Below are 27,709 nucleotides of genomic sequence, written 5' to 3'. Positions count from 1 at the left end.
CAGTCAGTTCACTATGGATGAATAGAAAATTATTTTTAAGTTTTTCCATTTTACAATGGATGAATAGAGTATTAATAGGTTTATTGCATCATAAACACATAGAAAAACAACAGTGAACTAACCATAAGGTAATAGTGACTGAGTTATGTTCCTGTTCATTGGGAAGAGCTCAAATTAAAGCTAGCATTTTGATATTTAAAGCTTAGGGATGAGGCCTTTTTTTAAAGGGACAGATAATCAGATTTCCAAAGTGAGAAAATTAAAACCCTTAGACTTGTTCAGGAAAGCCAAAAGGAAGCTAATGCAGTCGAAAGACAAGGGAGAAAGAAAGATGGTGTAAACCAGTGGTGCTGAAACTGGCTTGGGGTCCAAATCTGACATATGGGGTCATGTCATCCAACCTCTGTGGATACCTGTGGATTCAGAAATTTGGTGGTAGAGGAGCACTCCTCCTGCTACCAAATTTTCTGGACACACAGGGAGCCTTTTGGGCTGAATGACACGGTTCTGTGCTGGACTGCAGTGGCACATTAACACACTACACACATCACCTGGTGTGCAGGAACAAGCTGACACATGGATTGTTTGCTGTGTCTGGATCTAGGGTGTGGGCCTGGGCTAATGTGCTGGGTTGACCTGTGAGTCAGTCCTGCCTGCTTACCCCACCTTTGGGATCTGGCCAGCGGATCACTCTCAGGTCACTCACCTGGCCAGTAGGGCAGGTCTACGTGTGTGTGTGTGTGTGTTAATGTGCATCAGCCTATTTTAATGCGCATTAATGCATCACTAATAATTGTGCTCTTTAGTTAATGTGCATCAACATAGGCTAATGTACATTTTCCTAGTACCTCACTCACAATGGAGGACATTTTTACACATGCAAGTGCCCAGCACTGCAATGCTTACAGTTGTTGTATAAGTGGTGAAATGCATGTCAGCGCTGAGAAAATGGAGGCAGCACACTTTTGAACTAAAACGCATCTGAGGTGCTTTAGTTCAAAAGTGCACTGCAGCCATTTTCTGTGCACTGGCGTGCATTTCACTTCTTATACAAAAGACTGCATGTGGTATCGCACACTTCGCCTCAGCTTGTGTGTGGAAGCAGTGGATTTCCAGCATGTTGCGGGACAAAGTATGTGTATAAGTAGCCTAGATTTTCTAGATGGTAAGTTACTAAATGGTACTAAATTGTACTAGATTTAAGGCTCATTAACTAAAGTGCATTAATGTGCGTGTAGACATGCCCATAGAGCTGGAATGTTGAGCACTGCTAGTGTACATGGTGACAGAGGTAGAAAATAGGAAAGTTTATAGTAGCTTTGAAGGATAGATATCAAATTTAGTACATCAAACAAGAAGCCTGGTAGAGTATAGCTTCTGAGTTCTCAGGGAGCAAAAAGGAACAATAAAAGAAACATAAGTAGGCTGTAGAAAAGCTAAATAATCTCTTTTCAACAGTCTTTGCCGCGGAGAATGCTGGGGAAATATCTGTCCCAGGCCCTCTCTTTTCAGATAATTAACTGCTAAAAAACTTGGTGTATGTGGAGGTCAAGGTGCTTGGTAGTGTATAGAACATGGAGTTCACCTACACTCAAAGCACTGAAAATGAGAAAATGGGTTAGAGGGATGGATCTTCACAAAAAGAGCATACAGACTAAAGGCATATGTCACTTCTGCAGCATTGCATACTCTGGAGCTGATTAAACTTACTGAGACTGATTCAGTAACAGGGACTGCTATGACAAGTAGACACAAAGAAACCTAAAGAATGTGCCATTGTTTGTTTCATTCCATTTGTTTGAATTTCATCATTTATCCATATGACTTCCAAATTTCATTTGCTGTTAGGTACAGCTGTCTTGAATAGTGGAGGGATCCATTAAGCATGTTAGAGGAGTTGGCCTTGTGATAAGAGGCTGTGTTTATGTATCTTCAGAGACCAAATATGCCTCATTTCAGCACTTGGCTCTGTATGCACTGGCTGTGTACATGCATTCAGATAATCTGGGATAGCAGTTTTCAACCATTTTGTACCAGGACCCATCTGTAAATATTGGCCAGTCCTGACCTGCTGCCCCCAGTCTCCAGTCCCCTGGTGTGTGGGGCAGGGGGTGGGTGTGTGGAACCTGGTAGGCCCCAAGCAGCCCCTCACAGGCTGGAGATCTGCCAGCCTGCAAAGGGAAAAGTCACAGTTTCCTATGGTTTTTTTCCTTTAAAGGAGAGTCCATTTCTAAAGTTTGTTTACGACCCTTTTTATATATTTCTGCGACCCACTTTTGGGTTGCAACCCACAGGTTGACGAACATGGATCTAGGCCAACCCTCCCAGGTTTGTTTTCCTTAGAGAGAAACTGACCTGTACAGAAGTTCAGATAATGAAGCAAAGAACCTGCAGTGAGGACACTGGGCAGCAAGTTGTCCCTAGAGCAAGCTGCCCAGAAAGCTTTGCAGCCTCTTGGGGGTTTTTTTGTTTTGTTTTTTTAAAGTGAATCTAAGCGGGGATCATCAGGGTCGAGAGGTAGGGTGCTGTGCCATGCTCATACGAGTCCTCCAGCCTTTCACCTCCCCTGTGCTGTGTTAAAGCCCAGCTAAGGCTTGGCAAGACCTATTCTTGGTTGCTTCTCTGTACCCAAGTGCTGCAGGTATGGAACAAGTCAGGAGCGGAACATACCTCCTAACTGCTTCAGTGCTGGGAACAGGCTCTTCTCCCTGCTTGGCAGACACTGAAACATGCTCTTGCTCCCCCTGGACACTTGTGGTTTCTCCACAGAGAGCAGGGCCTCTCCCTGGAGAAACAGAATGTCCGTCCAAGCCCAGTGTTAGGAGTATGTATCTTATGGAACTAGTCAGTGATGTGATGATGAACGTGACTGTGGTTTCTGGGACTTAGCAAAACCTAAGTGTCGGGAAGAATCCCAAGGCAAGGGTAAAGGGACAACAATATTGCAAGTTTTTGGGGTTTGCATGGAGAATGCTCAGCATTTCAGTATAGGCCCAGAGGTAGGTAGTACTCAATTACTGTGTATGAACTACATCTGTGGTTTGTCTTAGTAAAAAGAACCAGCAAAGTAGCACTTTTAGCTTACCAGCACCACCTGTTTTTTCAGTTCAAAGCCCTGTTAACTGGCACAAGTGGGGAATGGGTCATTCCACAGTTGTGCTGGTTAACAGGGCTTTGGCTGAAAAACGGGTGTAAGTCATTCAGTTTTTACTGACTTCCCGGAAGCCCCCCCCCCCCAAAATCAGGAAATGTAAAAGTAAAAATCGGTAAAAACAAAGAATGTGGAACACTAATCATTTGTTACCATAGTATTCTGTAGGCTGTCTGTGAGTAATAGGACAGTTTGAGTGTTAGTGTGTTGAGTCTGCTCAAAAATGACAGAGTTAAGTTTGCATTGCAGAGAGAAGGCATATGAAGTTTGTTATTCTTCATTTCCTGATTTTTTTCAGAGGTTTGAGTCTAGCTGGGCACTATGTTCTGGTTGCCCCATGAAATGTTATGGGTAGTTAATTTTCTTTGCCCTTCAATATCATCTCGGCACCTTCATGTTTCATAGTCCAGCTTCCCGTCTCTAACCCCTCTTCCAACTGCCTCTGGCCCCTTGGGCCTCCCTTCACAGCCTTACTCCTTACAGTATGGCAGACATCAGCAAGGGTTCCCCAGGTTGAGGAGATGGGTAGAGGATGCAATGGTGAGATTGACATGGAGTAAGTGGGGAGCATGCTTTGAAAGGGAGCTACAAATGAGGTGTTTTGACATGGAGAGGTTTATGAAACAGCTCTTGAACCCTTTCTTCATCAGACTTGCCTTAACTGAATTCTGCTAGAATTAGCAGTATTGAGGGGAAAGACATGTTTTGAATCCTTTCTTCTTATTGGCAAGTATTGGAGAGAAGGCCCCCCGGTCTGGTAAAAACATGTATAAAAAGGAATTGTTGAAGGATGGGGATGAATATTTGTACTGAAGAGATGGGAAGTGATAGATGCATAAATGGCTTCACTTCCATCCGTCCCAGCTATGTCATTGGATGGGAAGATGCCCAGCTTTTTCCTCTTATGGTTCTTCCTTGTTAATGCTTCCAAGCTCCTAGATATCAAAGGTCCCTTTCACAATTCCCTGCTTCTATAGGGATGGTAGTAAAAAACAAAAAACAAACCCATGTTAATAGCAACCCAGTTTGTAAACAGATTAATCATCAGATTAGATTTTCAAAAGCTTTAGGTTTGGATACTTTACATTGTTGTCTAGGTATGTGTTTGACACCATTGTAGCTGTTCCAAGAGCACAGTTCTAAAGGCCAAAGGTCCACCTTGCACCTTCTTATGCTCACAAACCTGAATTGCTCCAGACACATTCTTGAGCTCTGCACTAAAAAAGTTATAAGATTGGGAAGCGTTTTGAGGAGCTCATGTTAAGGGACTTCTTGTGTCTGTTAGCTCCTTGACCAAATCATCTGAGTGGTTGAGGAGCCTGAATCATGACCACTTACTGGAACTGTTTTCCAGGTTTTCATTTTCCTTTCAGTGAAATTAGTGATATTTTCCTTGAGTTATCCTAACCCTAAATTTAAGTGGATTCGGAATTGTAGTTTTATACAATACTTTTAAAATGAACTATTGCAGAATGCGTGCAGTGAGTAAAGAACATGTATACCATTCTGAAAACTGCTAATTAGGTTGAATTTGTGGGTATTGCTCAGGTTCAGTACCTGTTACTTTGATCTTCTGATTTCTGTGACAGCAGATTGTCTCTTTCTGTCTTGTAGGAATGAAACTAATCTTACAGCACATGTGCATGTCACATTCTTTAGTGTATCAGTTAGGCTTTCCCTGAGTTCTAAACAATTCCTTCCAAAGAAGGGCAGTGAGTCCCAGACACTACGTAACACAAGTCTTGAGCATTGAGATCAATTTGGGAATAGTTTATCTTCCCAAAAACATTATACATTGCAGGTAATCTTGTAAACATGTTATTGTTTACACTCCTCTCTTTCAGGAACCCCTTGCTCAAATAACTCCCAATTAACTTTTTTTTTTTTCCTCTGCACACCTAATGCAGCTTAGCAAACTTTAAGACAGTCTTAGTGTATGCATTTTGAAGCACCTGGGATAGTACTTGGTCTTTTAAACAACAAGCAATTTCAATCTTTGCTAAGATACTATGAAAGATTTAGGTGTCAGCAAAGCAGCTGTTTTTAAAGTCTAATGAAGGGCTGTATTTAAATAGCAACATCTCTCTAAGCACCAGATGGTACTCAACCAAGAGCTGTTCACAAAATATGTGGTCCTTTGCATATTTTGCTAAAAACTCTGAAGCAAATCAGCAGGTAAGCACACTTTGCATTCATCTTTAAGGAAAGGTGATAATAGTAATTATGGTGATTAAAAACAAATTTACCTTCAGGCTCCCCATCACTCCCCACACTATTGGAATGTAAGACAGGAACAAATGTGAAGGAAAACTGTGCCTCTAGTTTACTAGAATTCAGAAGATAGTAAATGAAAAGGGAACCAATTGATATAATCTATTTGGGCTTTCATATGTTTATTAGTTAGCCATAGCCCTTTACAAGAAATTGAAATGGAAAGTAGACAGTGAGGTGAAGTCTAAATTTGCTATAATAAATTAGCAAATGTCAAAGAAAAAGCACACAGAAGATGTTAATAAAATATCTAGAGGAAGGAGTAAATGGGGAGGGAGGAAATTTGAAGTTGACACAAGATTACTGTTAAAACTTGAGGCCTCTGAGGAACTTCTGATGTACTGAACAAAACTCGGTAAATAGGCAGCTGTAAGTAAAAGGGAAAGAGGCTGTTTGACTACTGTATTTACCCAAATCCAAGATAGCTTTGAATTTTTAGGATGACCCCCTAATAATTAAATTTTATACATGAGAAAGTCAGAAATTTGTTACAGTTTTCCATGTATAAAATCTAATTATTGGAAGGTTGTTTCCCGCCCCCCCCCCCAATACTGTTGTAGTGGGGCAAGCAGCAATGGGGGCAGGCGGTGGAGGAGTCAGTTGGCTGCCTCCTGCTCTCCCCCATTGGTGCTTGCTCCTGATGCCTTCCCAGCACCTGCCCCCCTACAGTCTTGTGGAAGGGGCCCCATCCTGCCCCTTGCCTTTCTACTCTCCCCTTCTTCCCCTTCCTGCTGCTTAACCTCCGTCACGGCTCTGATCCCGGCCAGCCAGTCGTGACTAAGGGTAAGTGGCAGCAGGGGAGTAGCGGAGGCAGTAGTGACAGGCAGACAGAGGCAGTGTGGGGTGCAGTTGGCAAGGGATTGGGGAGGGAGGCAGCTGGTGAGAGAGAAGCAACAGCTGCTGCTCTGATTCCAACCTGGATCCTAGGGTGGGACTGCAGCAGCTGCCTGCTGCCCTGCCTTGTGCTTGAATCCAAGACAGGAGATTTGTTTCACCATGTTGAATGAGGGGGAAAGCCTCATCTTGGATTTGAGTAAATATGGTAGTTATATGCATTGCTGGGTTCCTTATTTGAGCATCATTTTAGACAGCGTAATCCAAACTACTATTCAGTGTTAACTAATGCTCACAATTGGAACAAACCCAGGCAGGTTCCTACTCAATACCAGGATTTTCACTGATTTCAAAATCAGTATCAGCAGCTGTAGCGGTTGCTATAGGGACCTCTCTGGCAAACCTTGGTCTCACATGTCCTTTTTTTAAATATGTTTATTGCTGCTCTCAAGCATATAAGGGAAGCAAAAAGAGAAATACCGAGTTGTTTTAGGTGCCAAGAGCTTTTGGTATTGTCCAAGAGAGGAAGAAGTATCACTGTCAGAGAGCGGAACTGAATAGCCTGCTTCTGAGTGTTAGGGAATCATCTAGTTCTGCTGTTGATGCTAGTCTCTGAGGCATGTCGTGGTTCTCCTCCATCAGTTACTGGCAGGGGATCTATAGTTCTGACCCTAAAGCTGTTGTCAGTCTTTTTAGACTTGAGGCACACCTTGGAAAATGCCAAGTTTTAGTTTTCACTCTCTTTTTGACCACAGAAAAATAGTGTGGCAATTCTTTTATTGCAAAGAACTTGGAGAACAGACCACAACAGGTCAGAATATTATTAATCCTAAAGATTCCTGTTTGAAATCTCTGTGTTTATCTTGTGAATCATGTTTGTACACTTAATAGTGACATTGCAGAGCACCTTGCCACATCCTTGTATGAATCTCAACCCACCTCAGGTGTTGCAGGACCCATTGTGAATCACAGCCCTAGAGCATATTCTTAGATGCTTGAGGGTATGCTCCACTGAGGAAGACTTAGAAATTCATCAGAACCTGACATTAAGGAGAAGTGGCAGCTGAGAACCCTGAACACTCTTAAATGATGGTGGTTTGTTAAAATATGCGTTCTAAGTCAGAGGGAGCTGTTTGCAAATCAGAAAAGGTTTTCAGGTTGGTTTGGAAGTGAACAAGTCTTGTAGATCTTGGAGAACATTTAAAATAGAGCACTGTTTCTCTTAAGTTGCTAGTAAATTAAGTTGTATATTGAGGCACATTAAACCATCTACTTTGGGATGACAGTAATTTAGACTCTCAGAATTTATTCTACAGTAAATAAGATTTTGCTACAGGGGAGGTAGCTGTGTTAGTTTCAAGTCAAGCAGAATGCCGGGTAGTTGCATTTTATAGACCCTGGGTTCTCAACCCTCCAGCCCACTCAGCCCTAGAATCTAGCCTGCAGGACTCCCCATGGGTCAGGAAATGTGGTGGTGGAGGAGCAGCGACAAGTAATATGGTCAACCCTCCCATACTGCTAAATTCCTACGCCCTGTGTGGCCAGATCAGGGCCAGGTCATGTCCCATTCCTCCACAGGGCCCAGTTGGGCCAAGGTGTTCTTCCACCCCCTCACATGGCCAGATCAGGCCCTGCCTCACTGCCCTGCATACCGGATCCAACCCACAGATGGACTGAGCTCTGTTCATCCAGCCCAAGGGGGAAGAAGGTTGGGTGCCACTATTATAGATTAATATAGAGATGCATAGGCTTTTGTCAAGAACAGCTTGCTTTGTCAGGTGCTATGGAAGGATTGTTCATAGGCTCTTTTGCATCTCTGAGTTTGTTTATAGAGCAACTCTGTCTTGCACTGTGCTTAAGGCCTTGCTGGTGGTTTTGCCTCTGGAATGTTTTTCTCATAGAAATCTTAAGACTTATTCCGTGGGACACTGGTCACACATTTGCATGGCGCTACCTTATTATTTCCCATGTGGAGCTAATGCTTGCTTTGAAAGAATTTAGCAAAATCCTTGATTTAAGAACTGCTGATCAGCCAGCCAGTGTAACTTCCTCGCTTGTTTTCACTGAGCATTGGACAATTGAAGAAGAGAGTAAAGCTATTTACCCAGTAACTTGTTTAAGAATCCACTTTTCTTCGTATTCAGGCTGCTTACCTTTTCCTTTTCCTCTGAGTTCTTTCATGAGACTGGTGTTTAGCAGTGTAAACTGGCGATTTATAATAGTTTCAGTTGTCAGTGTTCAGTGTTTTGAGAGGACACTTTTGTGGCCCCATCGGAGGCACTGCTTTTCAGAAAGCACCCAAAGCATAGAGACACCTAGTGCAGTGCCTAATAAACAGTGTGTGGAATCTCAGCACTCCTGAGGCACCAGTTTCTGTGGCAAATACCTTTTCTTTCCAAATATTTTCTTTTTGTGGTTTTTTCCTTAACACTGAGTCCATGTTGAAGGAATGTGATGCTAACGAGCTAGTTACTCTTTTCATATCTTCAGCAATAACTTTCCTCCACTGATGTCAGTATTTGGCAGTGGTCAGAGCAGTTGGTTAGTTGTCAGAGGGAGTTGTTAAACTCTTTGTGCCAACTGACTTTAATTATGTATGCTTTTCTTTAACTATGTATGCCTTTTTTTAAAACCCAAGCACAGTAGTCGTTCAGACGGTATGGGCATTTTTACACATGCAAGCACGGTAGGGCAGGTGCTTTGAAAAGTACCTGGCACTGCGTCGCTTGCTGTTGTATAAGTGGCGAAATAAGTGTCAGTGCTGAGAAAATGGCAGCAATGCTCTTTTGAACTAAAACACATAGGTGTTTTAGTTCAAAAGCGCACCACCACCATTCTCTGTATGTTCAAGCACATTTCGCTGCTTCTACAACTGCATGCAGTGCAGTTCGCATCAGCTCCCATTGCGATTGAGTCTGCTCCAAAGTGGTGGATCTCCAGCACATTGCATAACAAAAAAGATATGTGTATAAATGCCCTATGGAAATGTGTGCTTCTATTTGAGTTAGTGGCTAAAGCTCAAGAGTGATGGAGCTGTGGTTTTTCTTTACAATTTTATTTTTTTTAAATAAAGCGCATTATACAAAGTATGCTTGATAATGCTCAGTCTGTTTTTTTCCTAGAAGCTGATGGACAGGTTTGATTTTGGGGAAGAGTCTGAACACAGTGAAGAACCTAAAAAAGAAACACCTACTTCCCAAATGTAAGATCATCTTATAATCCTTAAGAAAAAATGCTAATGCTTGTTTTGTTTGTTTTTTTTACTTGAACTTATAGTTTGAAAAGCAGGCCAACTATATTGTTCTTCAGTTTATATACCTGTTATACTAAAGCAATAGGAACAGAGGACAAGTTGCATGAATTCAATGGGACATATATATGTTAAACATCTAAAGCAACATATCTACCATATATTGGATCCTTTTAACTCAATGACTACCATTTCAAAAGGATAGAGCGAAATTGTTTTGAAAACATTGTTCATGCAGCTTTAAGTAACTTTATTAGGGCTGTCAGTTAATTGCGATTAATGCATGCGGTTAACCCAATCATTTTTCACGTTAATTTTTTTAACACCTTAATTGTGCATGTGGTTTTGGAGTCCGCACTGGGGCTCCACTCTACTGCTGCCTCCAGACTGCCCTGTGAGGCAGTGGCAGCAGCACAGAGGACCACAGGGCAGTCCGGGCATGGGCTCCAGGTGGCTGCAGCACAGGGAGAGGGGCATGCACAGGCACAGATACGTAGCCACTGCCTGCAGGCATCCAGGAATGCAGCCTAGAGGCCTGTGGAGCAGCGCCTATCAGACAAGTCTGTGAAGGGGAATGGGTATGGGTAGGGGGCAGATTGAGGTCCCCACTGGGAGGGGAGGGCATGGGGCTGGGGTGAGTGGGGCTCGAGGGAAGGGCCAGGTTGAGAGACAGCTGCAGGCAACTTGTCCAGGTGCATGGCGGGGGGGTCTCCCACTGCTATATGTACCCCGGAGGAAGTATGGAGGGCACGTACCCCCTCATTTGTGTATGGGGCAGAGGCAGGCTGCCACTGTGGACTGGGGTGCGCTGCACCCTGCTGGCTTTGCCCCAGGAACTGCATCCTGGCTGCGCTGTGTCCCTTGCCCACCAGGAGGCACAGCATAGTGCTGTACTGCTCCCAAGGTAATGGCAACAGGGTGCAGAGTCCAGTGCACAGTGGCAGTTCGCCTCTACCCTCTGCACAGATCCGGGGGGCATGTGCCTCCCATGCCTTCTCAGGGGTGTGCACTGTGGCAAGAGGTGTCCTGGATGAGCCACCCACAGCTCTGGCCCCAGGGCCTTGTTCACCCCTGCCTCTGCCCCACTCCCTTCCTCACTGCAGGGGCCTAAATATGCCCCACCCACCTCTTCCCTCCCCCATATGCTTGCCTGCTGGACTGTACGTGTGTGTGCACACATCTATCTACCCCTCACTCACAAGCCACAGCCCCCCCAGCCCTGCTGCTGTCTCTTACTCCTGACACAGTACCCATATTCTGCCAGGGTATGCAGGAAGCCCCTTCCCTAGGCTCCAAATCCCACATGCACATCCCATACCTACCCCCAACCATACAAAGTACCTGCATAATTTTACGTATCTTTGAGTTTTTCTGCTCATCATTTTGAGTTTTTAGCTGTGTGCTTAAAATTGTGATTAATTGCGACTAATTTTTTTAATAGTGCAACTAATCACAATAACATTTTTTAACGTAGGGGAGTTGTATTACTAGTGTCCTCATGTATGAAATTGTAGATAAGAGTATGACATTTTTAGAATATGAACATTTGTTTAATTGGCTATTACTGAGAGGGGAAAAAAGTTAACTTTCTAAAATTATTTTATTGTAGGCCTCTAGTATCTGAATCTGTGAACAACTCACTTTTTCATCAACTAGCTGAACAGCTCCAACAGCAAAATTTAGAACATCTCCGGCAGCAACTCCTTGAGCAACAACAGCCTCAGAAGGTAACTACTCCCTCTTGTGGCTATAATATTAATTCTAATATTGTACAGTAGTAAAAATGCATACAGTGTTTCAGAACAAGAAAATATGGCTTCTTTCTAAAGCTTTCTTTTATAATAACAAAACTGTTAACAAAGGATGATTGGAACAAGGGACCATTAATATATAAAACGATGCGTAAAATATATATAGAAGAAAAATTAGTTAGAAAACAGATACTTTAACACTGGTTTGTTGTTTATTAAGTTCAGAAAGATGATTCTTAAACTGAAATGCAGAAATAATACCTCATTAATGAATCTATTAACAGAAATAGAATTAAAAAATTCCTGTTCTTTTAGAAAGACTGCATGCTGCCATGGTACATAAAAGGAAAAAAAAACAGGATTGTTAATGCATTTTATTTAACACCTGTGTCAGATTTCATCCCAGTTCAGAGAAGTAACAGAAAGCACTGAAGTGGACAGTCTGTTCTGATTAAGAAGGAGACAACCAAGTGTAGACTGCCACTACAATAGCTGGAAAGAATAGAGCAAAAGATGCTACCACTGCCGCCTTTCCCACCGTATGCCCAAAGGTGTGCATGCAGCCAGGCCAGGACTCCGGACCCCTGTGCAGCTGTTTAGGCTGTTTGCAGCAGGTGGTGGGCAAGCTGCAAACTCTGTGGTGCTGGCAGCTTCATGCATACCTTGGGGTGCATGGCAGGGAAGAAGCCTAGGGCAGTGCAACTCTGGCCCTTTCCCCACCGTGTGCCACAAGGGACATGCAGCTGCTGCCAGCCTCAGAGCTGGGCCAAGGCTCGACCTGCTGCATCAGTTGCAGCGTCCTAGCTGCCTGCCACATGAAACCCAGGCTCTGGGCAGCTGCTGCCAGCCACGGAGCGAGGGCTGTTTGCAGCAGAACTAGAAGCCTCCCTGCCAGCCACTGCAAGCAACCTGGGCTCTGTCTGGCAGCAGCTACCCAGAGCCCAGGCTGGGCACGGTGTGCCAAGCAAAATGGCTTCATGTTTCATGCTCTAGCATGCGTGCCTGGGGTTGCCAACCCCTGGTCAACACCCTTGCGCTGAGGATTAAGAAGAAACAACTTGATCATCCTTGAAAGATTTTTTTGCGATCTTTTCAAAGGTATGGCCATATTTATTCTACTTTCCATAGCTTTATGGGGATTTGAATTTGTGACCTCGAACACAAAAGGTGGGAACAAAAATTATGTCATTAGGTTATAAACTTAATGGCTATTTATGAGAGAGCCAGACCAAATATTTCTAGTCTGGCCTTAAATGCTGAAACATTGCTGGACAGACACAATCTTCTTAACAGATTGTACATTATTAGGAAATGCCTTTTAAAATTCCAGAATGGACATAGTGACTTCCAGCCCACAGTACATTGTAAAGATTTTTTTTATCTTGTGTTCAAGCGCTGGTGAGACAGACTAAGGAAAAGAACAGGAAAGGAGGCCAGACCGGAAAGGAAAAAAGGCAAAGGCCAGGGGAAGTGGGAGGACAAGTGAGACAGGCAGGAGGAGCGAGAAATAAGGTAGGAATTGGTAAAAGGGAGAATAGAAATTATTAGAAGATAAATAGTTTTAAAGAAAATTTAAAGAACACATAGTGTTAGGTTCAGGGGAGTAGTGGCAGCATTGGAAGACATATGTACTAAGCAGGAAATAAGGAGAATGTTATTATTATATACATGTTAGCATTCCTTTGTAAGCTAATGCAACAGGAAAGTTATACCGATAACTGTATATACTGTTCAGAATTCTACCACAGAATAGTGGGTACTAGGTAGTATAGGGAACTAAATTTCAAGCATAGTAGAAATGTAATTAGAAGTTGCTGACATCCTCTAAATACCTGCATATTTTAAAAAAAGAATGGTGGAACAGATGCTAGATTCTGTATTGTCCGTGGTTTCAGTTTGGAGACGTTCAAAGACATAGGCTAGAAATAGGTGTCTCCAAATGAAGCAGATCATCTGGGCCTGCGCAGCATCCCAGCACAACTAATCCACTTCACTGGACAAAATGCATGTTACCTATGGCCCCTCTTGTTGATCTCACCTGTTGATTTTGATTCCTTTTTCAATAACTAGTAACAGTTCAGATAAGTTATATAGCCATTACAAAATATGTAAGTGAAATTAAAACTTTGTTTATGTGAATGCTAAGCTTATGTTTTGCTTGGAAAATTGTCCCTTTTTTGCCACTTTTAAATTATTTTATTTATATATACCTATATAGATAGATATACATCTATCCAGTATTTTGGGTACTAGAAAGACTTTATTTGTTATTTCCTTACAGAAACAGCAAATTATTATTAATGATAACAAGTTGCTTCCCTGTCTCTCAAAAAAGTGAGATTTTATTTTGTCTTTTAGAAGGATTACACTATGAAGGCATTTATTTATTTTGAAGTAGCATCTTTCAGAGTTGCGTTTTAAAAATCTCTTAAGTTTTTTTCCAGTAGAGAAATCTTAGGGAAAAAGTTAAGTTTGTAGTAACTAAGCAAGGGGAGCTGTAGTACCTCATATGCCAATTAACATTCTAAAAATGCATACATATTGTTTATTAAAATGTAGTCCTACAATAAACAATATGCTCTGAAGCTAAAATTGAGTAAGTTTGTGGACAAATGTAATAGTTTCATTAGTATTAAATTATACCTGTATAATTTATTCTGATGCAACTCGGTCTGTCTGCTCCTATACAAGTATAAGTAGCACTAAACCACTCTCAATTTGTTTATTCAGGTTTCAAATTACAGTGCATTAAGTCACTTATTGGTATATGAAGACAGAGACATTATAATTAGTTTGGAACAGCTGATGCATATTGATGTTCAGCAGATTGTCCTTTACTATTTTAAAACAGTTTAAAGTTTATTGGTCCACAACATCAGTGGTTTTATAAATACTTCTTTTCTAGTAAATTAGCTCTCTAAACTTTATTTTATGAAGTAAGTTTTGTGGTATTTTTGAGTTCCAAGTACACTGTTGCATTTCTTGCAGTGAACATTCTGGCATAAAATATAGTCCAGTGCCATGCTGTCTCGCCTTCATTGTTTTGTTTTTAAATTATCACACTGGCCTAATTTTAAATAGTTGTGAGGATCTTGATTAAATTTATTGCAGTGTTAATACATTGATATTCACTTAGGTAGGATTTTGTAAAATGATTTAAATATTTATATGTATGTTTATTCATATTCTTTTTCAAGAAGAGTATATTCTCTTGGGGAATAAGTATTTAGATTGGGGGGGCATACTTTTAATGACCTAGAATAGGCAAACCCTGACTGGATATCGGTATTGAATAGTTTGGAATGAAAAATCTGTTGGTTAAGTTATCTCTGTTTTTGTAAGGAAAGTCCATGAAGTATGCAGCGTGCAGTGGAGAAAAATCAAGTTGCTCTGATTTTACTTACCTGATTAGTCTTGCAAGTTTAACTATATGTTCATGTAAACTGTAAGATGAAGAATAGCAGACATTTATTATTAACTGTTATTCAAAAATTTCCTAGTAGTCATGCTTATACGTTTTTGTGAAGCTCCTCTTTGCCAAAATATTTAGTTTAACTTGATATATTTGTTATGCAATATATTATTTGTTCTGTAGGCAAGCCCAGAGGAAAATCAGGAGGGAAATTTTGGTTCAGAGCACTCCGCATCACCGTCACAAGGAAGTAGCCAACAGCAGTTTTTAGAAGTAGAAGCAAACCTGGATGACTCGATAGATATTCAGCAACAGGTAAATGCTGTGATTTATAATTAAATTACTGAAGTATAAAAAGAGAAACATGATTCAAACTACAGTTTTCTACAGGGATAAAAATGTACACATCTTAACATCAGTGTATATTTTGTGTATTTTTGTTAACATTTCTCTTTACTTCCAAACTCAGGATATGGATATAGATGAAGGACAAGATGTAGTAGAAGAGGAGATCTTTGAACAGGAAGAAAAGAAATCAGCTATTCGTTCAAGATCAAGAACACACTCAAGATCTCGTTCAAGGTTTCGTAATGAGTTTTATAGCTCAAGTACAAACAGCTTTATTCTGTTTTTAAAACATTGCGAATGTTGGTATGCTTGTAGTTGTATTGTTCTAAATTCTCTAACTTTGAATAAAGGCCTGATTTATTTTGGAAATGAATAAATAGGCTGCTGAGAGATCTGCGGGGAAACGTGCTTTACTGGAAGAAGCAGTGCCTTAGTTCATCCCAGCTCTCCAGCATCTGTATAGATCACATGCTTCAGCAGGGCTTTTTGGTGCTGTTATCTAAAGCTGATTCAATCGGCTATTAGATAAAACTGCCAAAAAAGTCCCGCTGAAGTGCCCAGTCTATACAAATGTTAGGCAAGCCAGGTCAGATTAGTGCAGTGCCTCTTCTGGACATGTTCTGGCACAATATACATTTAAACAGTCAAAAAAAAAATCTTAACCGGACAGCTTATTTTGCATTGATTTGGATGAATTTAATTTTCAAGTAACAAAAATAATAAACTAATTAAAAACTGGGGGGGGGGAGGGTTTAGACAACATTTTTAGCATAATGCTTATTTTTCTGCCTTTAAATTTTGAGTTTCTTTATTTTAGCCTCACACTAGTCTAGTGTTTTTCATCCTTGTTAGACTCAAGGTATCCTGTGGAAAATGCCAGCTCTTAGCATTTTTTGACCTTAGAAAAATAATAGAGCAACTCTTACGTTACAAAAAACTCAGAAAGATAAGAAGTCTGTGCCAATGTGTTTGACCCTATGGAATCCTATTTGAAATCTCTGGTTGTATCTTGTGAATTATGTGTTGGTGTTGGAACACCTAACGGTGCTAATATAGCATGACACCCAAAGGCAACCCTGGTTGAGAACCATTGCACTAGACCTTCTATTTCTTCTCCAGACAGTAATGGCAGAAGTAGTTTTTCTTTATATCAATAAAAAAAAAAAAACCTACCTAATTTTCCAGACAGTTGGATAAACTTTAGGGGAAGTTCACACACTGTAAAAACAAATAAAACTGAAATACTTTTTCGTGCTCAAGATACTGAAACGAATTGTTTTCTTAGGTCACCAAGGAAGCGAAGGTCAAGGTCCCGGTCTGGTTCTCGAAAACGTAAACATAGAAAACGTTCACGCTCAAGATCAAGAGAGAGGAAAAGGAAGTCATCTCGGTCATACTCCAGTGAAAGAAGAGCTAGGGAAAGGGAAAAAGAGAGGCAAAAGAAAGGATTGCCTCCTATAAGGTCCAAAACACTAAGTGGTATGTAACAGCTATTTTACATTTTAATATCTTAAGAGTTACAAAAAAACTTATGGTGGCCTAGTAGATGTCTCATAAATGGGGCTACAGCAGTTTTTCTTCTGCACTGAATTTTTCATTCCTTCTAAAATGTTTATAGTTAGATTGATTTGCTTGTCAAGAGAGTGTCATGCAAATTTGAGGTCGTATGATGAGTGGATTCCTGTATTCTTTCTGCCCTACCCTTTGATCAGGCTTCTTGTGTTGTGTCCTGTTCCAAGGAGGTAAATGGCAGTAGAAGGCTCTTATTCATAATTTCTTCTCAACCATCTTAGGAGGAGATGGGAACATTTGTGCTTCCAGCCTACAAACCTTCCTGAGCCCTTCTTTTCTGCAGTTTATTAATACTGCTTTTTGTTTTCATTACTGAAAATGTTTGGTTTTTCCTTTTTCTCTGTGTACATACATGCACAAATGAAGATTTTTTTTTTTCTTTTGTTGGGGTGTTTGCACCTTTGGTCTTCCACAGCCCACCACTTTATTTTTTGTATCACCTGCATTACCATTCTCAGGGTTATTGCTTCCTCACTGGTTATCTCCTGTACTGTCTTAATTTTTCTGCCTAGAAAAAGGAAGGGCCTCTTTTCCTTTTGCTCTTTTTGAAGTATCCTCGCAATGGTTTCATGCCTGCAGCAAATGGGCATGCCGGACTTCTGTATTGTTTAGGACAGGAGTTCACAAAACCATGTGGCCCCATGGGCTGGATAAGTGACCTGGGGCCGGTCCACTGGTTGGATTGGGCCAACAGGTCCAGGGACCTTGGACCATGCCCACCTCCCCACTAACCCCTGCTCCATCCACCACTCACTCTGGCCACTCCAGGATCCACACACTGATTTTGGTGTGGTCCTGGAGTGCTGGGGCAGGTGCTGTGTGGAGTGCAGAGCCCAGAGTGGCTGAAGCAGATGTTGCATGGGTTCCAGAGCAGCTGGAGCAGGCACCACATGTAGTATGGATCATGAACCAGCTGGAGAAAGCACAATATTATGCATGGTGCCCCTAGCAACTAATCCAGGACTGCAGTGCATGTATTGTCTGTTCCAACTGGTCTGGAACCCAGGTTACATGTAGTGTCTGTAGGCACCACATAACAGTGCTGGTCCTGCACCAGCTGGAGCAGGCACTGTGTGATGTGGTTTCCAGAGCAGCTGAAACAGGGACCATATGTGGTATGTATCCTAGGCCCTGCTTCCAGGGCTGATCTGGGTCAGTTCAGACCCTGGAGCAGCACCAGGGACCAGATAATGAGGCTCTACAAGTTGAATCTCACCTGCAGGCTGTATATTTGACACTCCTGGTACAGGGAATACCAACACTCTGCAGGTGGAGGAAGAAGGAAATACAGGGAGGGCTTCCCTCACGAAATACCATTTAGCTGAAGAAAATGTGCACGAGTTTGATTGCCAGTAACCATGAATTTGTATGTCTATAGAATTCACAGCTTGTGTTATCAGGCTGGTTGTAGTTTTAAACTTTTAAGTGGTCACAAATTCCACCCTCTTGCAGCAATGAAAACAAGACCCAGGAGAACTGAATGCATTCCTGGCTCTACTAGAAACCTACTGTGTGATGCTGTGCAAATTGTGGCCACTTATTTTGGCCTTCATCTCTCTGTTTCATTTGTCCCTTCTGTGAAATAGTGGCCTTGAATCAGCTGTTAATTTCTAGTCTTTTCCAGTGAGTGGGCACAGTACAAGCATTTAGTGTGCAGCTGTCCCCTCTCCCCTGCTTTCCATGCCTTCCCCAAACCAGGATGGTCCCAGCCTGGGAAAGATATGAAGAACAGCAGTTGCTCCAGTTCCATCCCAGAGCAGTCTGGGAGGGGATTTAAGCAATGGATCCCTGGGCGGGGGGACTCCGCCCCGCTGCTCCATTCCCCTCCCAGATGAGACGGGGAAGTGGTGGTAAATGTACAGGCATTCATTCTTATAAAAGAGTTCCTTTCATGGGGAGATGTTCCAGGTTATCACTAAGAAGATCTTTCTCCCAGAGGATTCAAGTTTCCCCTGGAAGGTGCTGAATGGTTTTAGTTTCTACTGAAAGAGTAATTTCATAGACATTAGGGCTGGAAGGGACCTTGGAAGATCATCGAATCCAGCCCCCTGCCCAAAGGGCAGGAAGTCAGTTGGGGTCACAGGATCCCAGCATGATAAGCATCCCATTTGCTCTTGAAGGTGTTCAATGTAGGTGCTTGAACCACCTCCAATGTCAGGCTGTTCCAGACCTTGGGAGCTCGGACAGTAAAAAAATTCTTCCTTATGTCCAGGTCTTGTAGTAGTTTATGACCATTTGACCTTATCATCCCTTGCGGTGCTCTGGTGAACAGACGTTCCCCCAGAGCCTGGTGGTCACCCCTGATAAACTTATAGGTGGCCATCAGATCACCCCTGAGCCTGCGCTTTTCCAGGCTGAATAGCCCCATGACTCTCAGCCTGTCATTTATAAGGTCTGTTTTCCTGACCTCTGATCATGTGCATGGCTCTCCTCTGGACTCTCTCAAGTTTCTCCACATCCTTCTTGAATTGTGGAGCCCAAAACTGGATGCAGTACTCCAGCTGCAGCCTCACCAAGACCGAGTACAAGGGGAGAATGACGTCCTGGGATTTCCTTGAGAAGCATCTGTGGATTTAAGCTAGCGTTTTAGTTGCTTTACTAGCCACAGCATCACATTGCAGGCTCGTGTTCATCTTGTGGTCAATGATGACCCCCAAGTCTTTCTTCTGTAGTGCTGGCTAGCATAGCACTGCCGAACCTATAAGGATGCTGCAGGTTTTTCTTCCCAAGGTGGAGAACCTTCCATTTTTCAGTGTTAAATACCATCAGGTTCTTATCCACCCATTTGCTGAGCCTGTGCAGGTCAGCCTGGATCACCTGCCTGTCTTATGTTGTGGATGCTTTGCCCCAAAATTTGGTGTCATCAGTGAACTTTGTTGTGTGGCAAACTTGGCCAGTCCGCTTCTGACTCCAATGTCTACATCATTAAAGAAGATGTTGAACAATATGGGTCCAAGGACAGAGCCTTGAGGGACCCCACTGGTCACAGGGCACCATGATGATTTGACTTCCGTCAATTACTACCCTCTGGGTCCAACCACAGAGCCAATTTCCCAGCCAGCAGATCGTGGTAGACCCAAGGCCACAATTGGCCAGTTTCGCCAAGAGGTGATCGTGGCATACCAGATCAAAGGCTTTTTTGAAGCCAAGATATGTGACATCAATCTCTTCTCCCTTGTCCAGGTGATAGGTCACCTGGTCGTAGAAGGAAAGGAGATTGGTCGAGCAAGACCTACCCGCAACAGACCCATGCTGGCTATCCTTCAGGATGTTGGCGTCGGCCAGTCCATGAAGGATGGCCTCTTTATTAAACTTTTGTAAGATCTTCCCAGGGATAAAAGTCAGGCTGATGGACCTATAGTTAGTCGGATCCACTTTCCTCCCTTTCTTGAAGATAGAGGCACCACATTGGCCTTCTTCAGGCACTACACCAGAGCGCCAGGAGTTTTCAAAGATCCATGCCAGAGGCTGGGCTATGATGCTTGCCAGCTCTGTGAGTACCCTGGGGTGTAGATTGTTTGGACCAGCTGACTTGAAGGTATCCAGCCTCTCAAGGTGTTCCTTCACGAGGTCAGCATTAATGGAGGGCAGGGGATTTCTATCACCCAGACCTCCCTGTCCCGTAGTGGGCATGGGCGTTCCATGGGGCTGATGAAAGACCGACGCGAAGTACCCATTTAATAGGTTGGCTTTTTCCTGGGCGTCGGTTGCCTTATCTGGTTTGGCAGGGGTCCAATGTTGCTTTTCCTCCAGCTCCCCGCATATCTGAAAAAGGACTTTTTAATGTCCTTGATGCTCAAAGCTAGTTGGAGTTCAGTTGCAGCCTTGACTTCCCTGGTTTGCTCCCTGCAGGACCAGACCAGTGCAGAATAATCCTCCTTTAGAGGTGACTCCCATCCTTTGTAGGCCTTTCTTTTTAGCCTCAGGATGTCTGCTAGATCCCTGGAGAGTCAGGGGGGCTGCTGTGCCCTCTTGCTGCCTTTCCTCTGAGATGGAATAGAATTAGCTTGTGCATCAAGGATCACTCCCTTGAGGAGCAGCCACTCTTCGTAAACTCCCTTCCCCCTGGGGTCGTGGTCCCTTAGGGCCTCACTGACAAGCCTCCTGATTCTTCTGATAGAAACACAACTCCTATAAGTAGCCAGTGATAGTGACACATTCCCCACTTCAATAGAAAAATTGTATGGATACATTTTATAATATTTGAAAGACTGAAGAATTGGTATTCTTCTGGTCATTGGAAGGATTTGGGAAAACTGGAACTTTTTCAGGTGGAAATGGGGGTGTCAGCCTCCCCTGGGGCTCTGGTCTGAATCCAGACTGCGGGGCTCCATACAGGTTGGATCCAGCCTGTGGCATGTGGTTCAGGGAGGTATCTGGGGTCATCAAGGGACATGGCAGCAGTGAGTCTGGAGTTGGCCAGGGATCTGCTGCTGGTGGTGGAGGGGTCCTGTGGTCGCAGTGGGTCCAGAGGAGGGATCTGGGGGCTGCAGTGGCTTTCTGCTGATGGCCAAAGCCAATGGGGCCAAAGGGACCTATATTTCATGGTAGGCCACGCCCCAGCTTCCAGATGTAGCAGCTCTGCAGGCTGTATCCAACCTATGAGCCAAATGTTTGATACTCCTGATATAAAAGATCCCAGTAATGGTGAAGGTTTGGAATTTTGTCTGAGATATAGGAATAAGTGGGAGGTAGGGCCCTGCATCTATTCTGTTCTTGTTAGGAAGATAGGATGGACAAAAACAGGAGGAGACAAGGGGCTATGGATAAATATCTGCAGGCCCAGGTTAACATTGCCCTTCTGCTGTGTATTGAGTTTTTCCTTGGTGAACATCAAGAGGAAAGGTGGTCTTTTGGTTAAGAGAGGAAAGGGAGACTCAATATGAGAGTTTAAAAGAAAAACATACTCTTAATACTTATTGTGCTGTGGTAGTATGCGAAATTTCCTGTGCAAATAGAAATACCACTGAGTTCAGTGGCTGTGGCAAAACTATGGACTATGCCCAATACTGAATACATTTTTGTTTTAATTAAAACCACTAAGTCAACAAAGCCCAAAATAAAGTAAAATCACAGCCCAGATCCTTTGACCTGCACTTCAGGTCACCCTAAAGGTGAGTAGCTTCTGTAAAAATACCCTTTTTTGAGTCGTTCAAAATCAGTCGTTTAGTCATAATACTGTTTCATGTATGCTTCTTTCTGTTCTATAAAAAGCTTTTCATGAGATACAGATGTTGATGCATTTGCTTATTAAAGTATGCTTTCATTATTTTCTTCGTTTGTCTCTTCTGAAGCATTTTTTAAGTTACAAAAACAATTTAAAATATTTTGTCAAGGTTAGTTCATTTTTATGATTCTTCCTCAGTTCCCATTTGAGAGCAGAATCCAGGGAATTGGGGCTTCCTGAGTGTTTTTGCTTCATCGCTAATTCACTATGTGACTTTAAACAAGTTGTGTAGCCTCTGTGTTTGTTTACTGCACTCAACTTCTATAGACTGGGTAAAATATTTACGGTTTTCACTTCAATCTGTTAGTTTTTGCTTGCTTGTTTCGCAATCGCTTTCAGATTTGTAATTTTAAAGCACTGTAGTGGAAAGAATTCTCTTTAATTTTTGTAACGTCTCTCTTGATAGTCTGCAGTACTACTCTTTGGGTTGGTCAAGTCGACAAGAAAGCTACACAGCAAGATTTAACTAATTTGTTTGAAGAATTTGGACAAATAGAGTCTATTAATGTAAGTAAGCACTGTTCAATGTCTGTTGCCTATATTAATTTAGGCCAGTTTATTCTATATGGTACACTTGGCAAATCTGTAGTCCATAAAAGCATGTAAGAAAACACGCTTAAACTGAGGAGCCTGCCTTGGCACACTTGTTTTCTTTTTTTCTTTTTTAAAAATTCTAGCCGTGATTTACACTTGTTTGTTTTTATTTAGCAATATTGGCAATTCAAAAGAGAAGTCATTCTGCATGGTCAAGTGGGCACTGCATGTGCAAGGTTCCCTTCACTACATCCATCAGCATGACTACTTGAAAAAGCCAATGGGAAAATTGCAAAATGTATCCCTCTCAAAATGCCACATTGTTTGGCAGTAATATCTGGTCTTGTTTTGTCTGGGAAAAGGCTGTGGTCCTTGCAACCACTGACTTTGAAATCCTCTAAAGGAACAACAAAACAAGAGGGACAGAACTGTTCGTCCTGGAAGGATATCAGACCCCTTGAAAGTCTCTCCATTAATTGGATCTGACCTAAATATATGATGTCTTGGCAAACTAAAATACTGTTCTAAACTTCCAGACCATCTCTTATAAGCCCCACTCAGAGTATCATAGAAAATTAGGCCTGGAAGGGACATTTGGGGGTCATCTATTCCAGCTTCCTGCCAGAAGCAGGATCATCCCTATGTAAACAACACCACACAAATCCTTGTCTAACCTATTACTAAAACTATAGTCAATCTTGTCACATAGCCACAAGGTGTAGCACCTTAGCCTGCCACAGAAAAAGCACAGGGACAAGAACTGCCAGTGTTTTGCTGCTGTATGGTTTGTTAAAATACACTCAGGAGATCCAAGGAAAAGGGCTGTGCCCCCTTCTACAGAGGAAGACAAAATCCCTCAGTCCATACCAATTTTTACTTTGTGGTCGGTTCCTTTTTTACTCCAAATGTGGTGATTAGTCTGACCTTGAGTGGTGGAGGGGCAAAATCTGATAGCCAAGAAGCTATGGGTATTAGTCCCAGCAAAAGCACTGGCACACCCCCATCAAAATCTACACCCCAGGTGGCAGCCAGCACCCATTGCTTCTGAGGAAGGTGAAAAAACCTTGACATGTAGCAATAGGAGAAAAAAATCCTTCCCAGTCTGGTGTGGCAACCTGGCAACCAGCAAAACCCAGGAGCATGGGAAATACCCATAGTAGAACAGTGGCATAGCTACTTCTAAATCATTCCTAACCAGTGCTTATCCAACCCCTTGAACACCTCCAGTGATGGAAATTCCATGACTTCCCTAGGTAGTCTGTTCCACTGCCTCTTTTCTAACAGTGAGGATATTTTTTTCAATGCACAATTTTAACCTACTTTGCTGCAACTTCAAGTCATCAGTCCATATCCTGTTCTCTGTAGCAAGAGAAAAAAGGATGTTCTACTTCTCGTTTAGGGCACCCTTTCAGATGCATGAAGACTGCTATCCTCTCCCCTCCTAAGTGCCTTTTCTGCAAGCTGAACATGCCTCTTTCCTTCAACCTCTCCTCTTATGGCTTGTTTCCCTAGTCCTCTGTCATTTTTGTCATGTGCTTCTGGACCCTCCTCTAACTTCTCTGTTCCCTTTTTAAAATGTAGAGCTCAAAACCATGAAATACTCTAGAGGAGGTCAAACCAGTACCAAGCAAAGAGACTCTGTCATCTCCTGTGCCTCCTGATGCTCCTATTGATGCAGCTCAAAACTGTATTCATCTTTTGTGCAGCTACTTTCATGCTGCAGACTTGTATTGAGTCTGATCCATCAAGACTCCCGTATTCTCCTCCATAATGCTACCATCCTGCTAGTTGTCACCCTTCTTGTATGCATGTTTTTAAATATTCTTCCTGAAGAGCTGAACCTTGCATTTGTCCATATTGAACTTTATCCTGTTAGTTCCAACCTGGCTTTCTCATTCATCAAGGTCTTTCTGAATTGTGCTTCTGTGCTCCAGTTTTGCAGTCCTTCCCCATTTTGTCATCTGCAAATTTACTCAAAGACCACTGTATTCCAACATCCAAGTCATTAATGTGCTGAGCAACACTGGACCTAAGACAGACCTCTCGGGGACTCCACTTGAAACCTTCTGCCATTCTGTTGGGACTCCTAGGGCTCAAACCTGGGTTGTCCTGACTCATAGGCAGAAGCTTAAGCTGTAGTGCCACCAAGCAGCAGACTGTGATGGACCCAGCCCAACCAGGGTTCTCCTGTGACTATGTGACCTAGGTGAACTAATGGAAGGCACAAGCCCTTCCACTTACCATGGGCCTTGTCCTGGCAACGCTACTTGTAGCCTGGTTATTTGGCAGCTTCCTGCCTTGCTGCTGTCTTGCCTCTGCTTTAGACCTTCCTCCAGCTTTGCTCCTTTCTTGCCCTACCCATGTTTCTCCTTCTGGAGTTCTGGTATTGTAGACCCTTTGCTCCTAAACTCTTTTCCCCTACATCTGGATTGTACCTGTGGCTCTTTTCAACGTGGCTTTATTTAAAATTGCCTTTTGCTTGTAGCTATTGAGTCAGTTGTCTCTCTACCATATAGTAGTTTTTTCTAGCCCATGGTTTTTTGTTTATGAGCAGGTCACACTGGACTTTGTTGAAAGCCATGCTGAAGTCCAGATACACTATATTCACTCTGTTTCCTCTGTGTACTCAGCTAGTTACCTTGTCAAAGAAAGTTTGTCTGGCATGACTTATTCATAGTAAATCCATGCTGGCTGCTTGTGATCAGTCTTCCCTTTTCCAGATGCTTCCAAAAATGCTCCAATTCTTCCTAGGTATCAAGGTCAGGGTAACCTGTCTGTAGTTCCCTGGATCCACCTTTGTGCCTTAAAAAAAGGCACTATGTTGGCCCTTCCCCAGTTCTCTGGTACCTTTATCTGTTTCCCATGACTGTAAATAGTATTGCCAAGGACTCCATGGTTTCGTCTGCCAGTTCCTTCAGTACTTTTAGGATGAGGTTTATCAGGCCCTGTTGACCTGAACTCATTCAGACTAGTCAAAAGCTTTCTGAATATTTCTTTTGTTATTTCATCCCTCAGTTTGTCTCCTTCCTTATCCAAATAATCCTTCTTACTTGTATGGTTGCAGCCTAATTTTTTAAGTGAAGACTGAGGCAAAGTAGTTGTTGAGTAGCTCTACCTTCTTTGTATTTTGTGTTAAGAGTTTCCTCTGGCTATTTAAGAGTGGACTTGTAGCTTCCTTAGACTTATGCCAGTTGGCCAAAAAAGACAAAATATGCATCTAAATGGTTCTATCCTGTTTAAATAAAATGACAAATTTTCACGACATCCAGTGTCTGGAGTTCCATTTCACTGGGGGGGTAAAATGCACTTAAAAGAATTTGACCAATGTGTGCAGACTGCTTGAAGTGAAAATCAGTGACTAACTTGGGTATAAAAATGTTGATTATGATATAAGAGTGACTTGACTTCTGTTGCTGTTAATGTAGATCCAGTATCATGCCATGAGGTGCATATGCACCAAGAGTGGAGTCTGTTTGATAAATAAACCTCAAAAGTTCACTGTTACTGTACATATTACATTTCCATTACATTTGATGGAGCCTTCATTTTTAGTATATCTTTTGGATATTCTATTTCACATTACTTTAGTGCTAACTTAGTTTGATGTTGAGTTCTTAGTCCTTAGCAGAATCAGCACTGTTCCAGGAAAAATTGGATTTTGGTATCTTATACCTTTCTGCCAAATGAATTTGGCCTACCCCAGAACAAGGTTTAGGTCTCCCAAACTATATATATATTTTTTTTTTACTTCGTGTCATTAAAGCAGTTTTATATATCCAGCTTTCTACAGCTGAATAAATATGAAGACCTGTCATCAAGATTTGGCAAATGTAATAGTCTGTTTCTCTTGTTTTGTTTTAAAATGTTTACAACTATTTGCAGTGTTGAAAAGTACTCTGAAGTTCCGTTTTTGGTTAGAAACAACTTGGAACTTAGTTACAAACACTTGTTCACTAGTGTTTTGTTGTTAGTCTGCCAAGCACAGAACCTGTTAGACTGGGTTTAATTTTTTTCCTTAAACTTGTTATTAAAAATAATTAGAATCTGTTTAGATAGTAACCAAATCATTGGTCTCAGTTTTACAAAACGTATTGTCTCTTCATAGATGATTCCCCCCAGAGGTTGTGCATATGTCTGCATGGTTCATAGACAAGATGCATATCGTGCTCTTCAGAAACTAAGCTCTGGATCCTACAAAATTGGATCTAAAATTATTAAGGTAAGCCATTTTCATGTCTATTGATATTGTCCGTGTTCACTGTAGAAGTAATTTTATTGTGATGATTGAATTGAGAGGCAAGGATTTCTTTGGGTGGTGTCTCTTACTGGATCAGCTGAGTGGTTGGCATTGAGTTAGATGGGCTTTTAAATGGAAGAAGAATGTTTTGCATTTGAAAGCTTGTCTAACTCAATTCCATTGTGCAGTTGTCCAATAAAAGAGATTATCCAGAAGAATCCTTGTGACTCACGTAATTCCTGGACTGTAATAGCTACAACATCACTCTGACACTACCACGATTTAATCTTGTGTTCAAATTCAATTGAATTTTTTTAATCTTGCGTATGGGTTCAAGATGTGCTACATCAAGCAGAAAAATTAAGTGAAATTTTCATGCAATCTGAATTTAAGTAGGCTGCAAGGAAGTTAGAAAATTGAAGTTACACAGTCTGGTCATTAGAGCGTAGGAGCCCTAGGTTGTGTACTTTATTACCAGTGCTTCTGGTTTTCTCGGTTTAAAAATTGCAAACTCTCTGATTTTAAAAAACCCCAAATCTGCATTTTTTCCATGATTGAAGTGAAACACCGCTATATATCGATCAACACCACTATATATTGTGTTCAATGGATGGATTGGATGGATTAGATAGTTAGCAGTTGAACACGATGTTTTATTGATATGTTTACAATTTTAAAACAATTCGGGAAACGTACCAGTGCCTCAATCATTAAAATAAATTCTAAATGCCTATATATTTTAGCATTTGATTTTGTTTTTTATCATAGAAAATCAGAGCTCCTCCTGCCCCCTTCACTCATTAGGATGTAGGTCCAGATGTGGCTGTCCCCACCCCCCCCCGTTGATGCTTTGTGGCACTAAGCAGCCCTGATATGCTGGTGCCCTGCCCATGCCATTGCCTCTCCCTTCCAACACACAGCCCTCCAGCTCTGCTGGTGCCCCTTACTCCCAATCCACTGCCCCCTAGCCTTGCTGTTGCCCCTCATTCCTGCCCCGTAGCTCCCTGCCCTGCCCTACCCTGCCACACGGGACCCCCAGCTGGCCCTGCAGAGACTCACAAGACTCTAACAGACTTCTAAAAGCATGGGTGACCCAGCCACGCAGCTCCTTGCCACCCCCAA

General features: G+C 42.3%; 1 protein-coding gene across 5 annotated transcripts in view; it reads left to right on the top strand.

The window, feature by feature from the left end:
- Positions 1–27,709, top strand: part of SCAF8 (SR-related CTD associated factor 8) — a 139,161-nt gene that overhangs the window by 24,338 nt on the left and 87,114 nt on the right. For 4 of the 5 annotated variants that reach the window (XM_019550044.1, XM_019550045.1, XM_019550047.1 and 1 more), the window contains exons 7-13: positions 9,379–9,458; positions 11,116–11,233; positions 14,853–14,984; positions 15,139–15,251; positions 16,303–16,496; positions 22,223–22,323; positions 26,456–26,569. In XM_019550044.1, the coding sequence (XP_019405589.1) occupies positions 9,379–9,458; positions 11,116–11,233; positions 14,853–14,984; positions 15,139–15,251; positions 16,303–16,496; positions 22,223–22,323; positions 26,456–26,569 (852 nt within the window). The remainder of the gene's footprint in view (positions 1–9,378; positions 9,459–11,115; positions 11,234–14,852; positions 14,985–15,138; positions 15,252–16,302; positions 16,497–22,222; positions 22,324–26,455; positions 26,570–27,709) is intronic. The other variant, XM_019550046.1, reaches the window with a different exon arrangement.

Source organism: Crocodylus porosus, unplaced genomic scaffold (genome assembly GCF_001723895.1).
Source record: "Crocodylus porosus isolate Cpor-Errol unplaced genomic scaffold, CroPor_comp1, whole genome shotgun sequence".
NCBI lineage: Eukaryota > Metazoa > Chordata > Crocodylia > Crocodylidae > Crocodylus > Crocodylus porosus.
The sequence above is the reverse complement of the archived record's forward strand: the minus strand, read 5'-3'. Positions and strand labels throughout refer to the sequence as shown.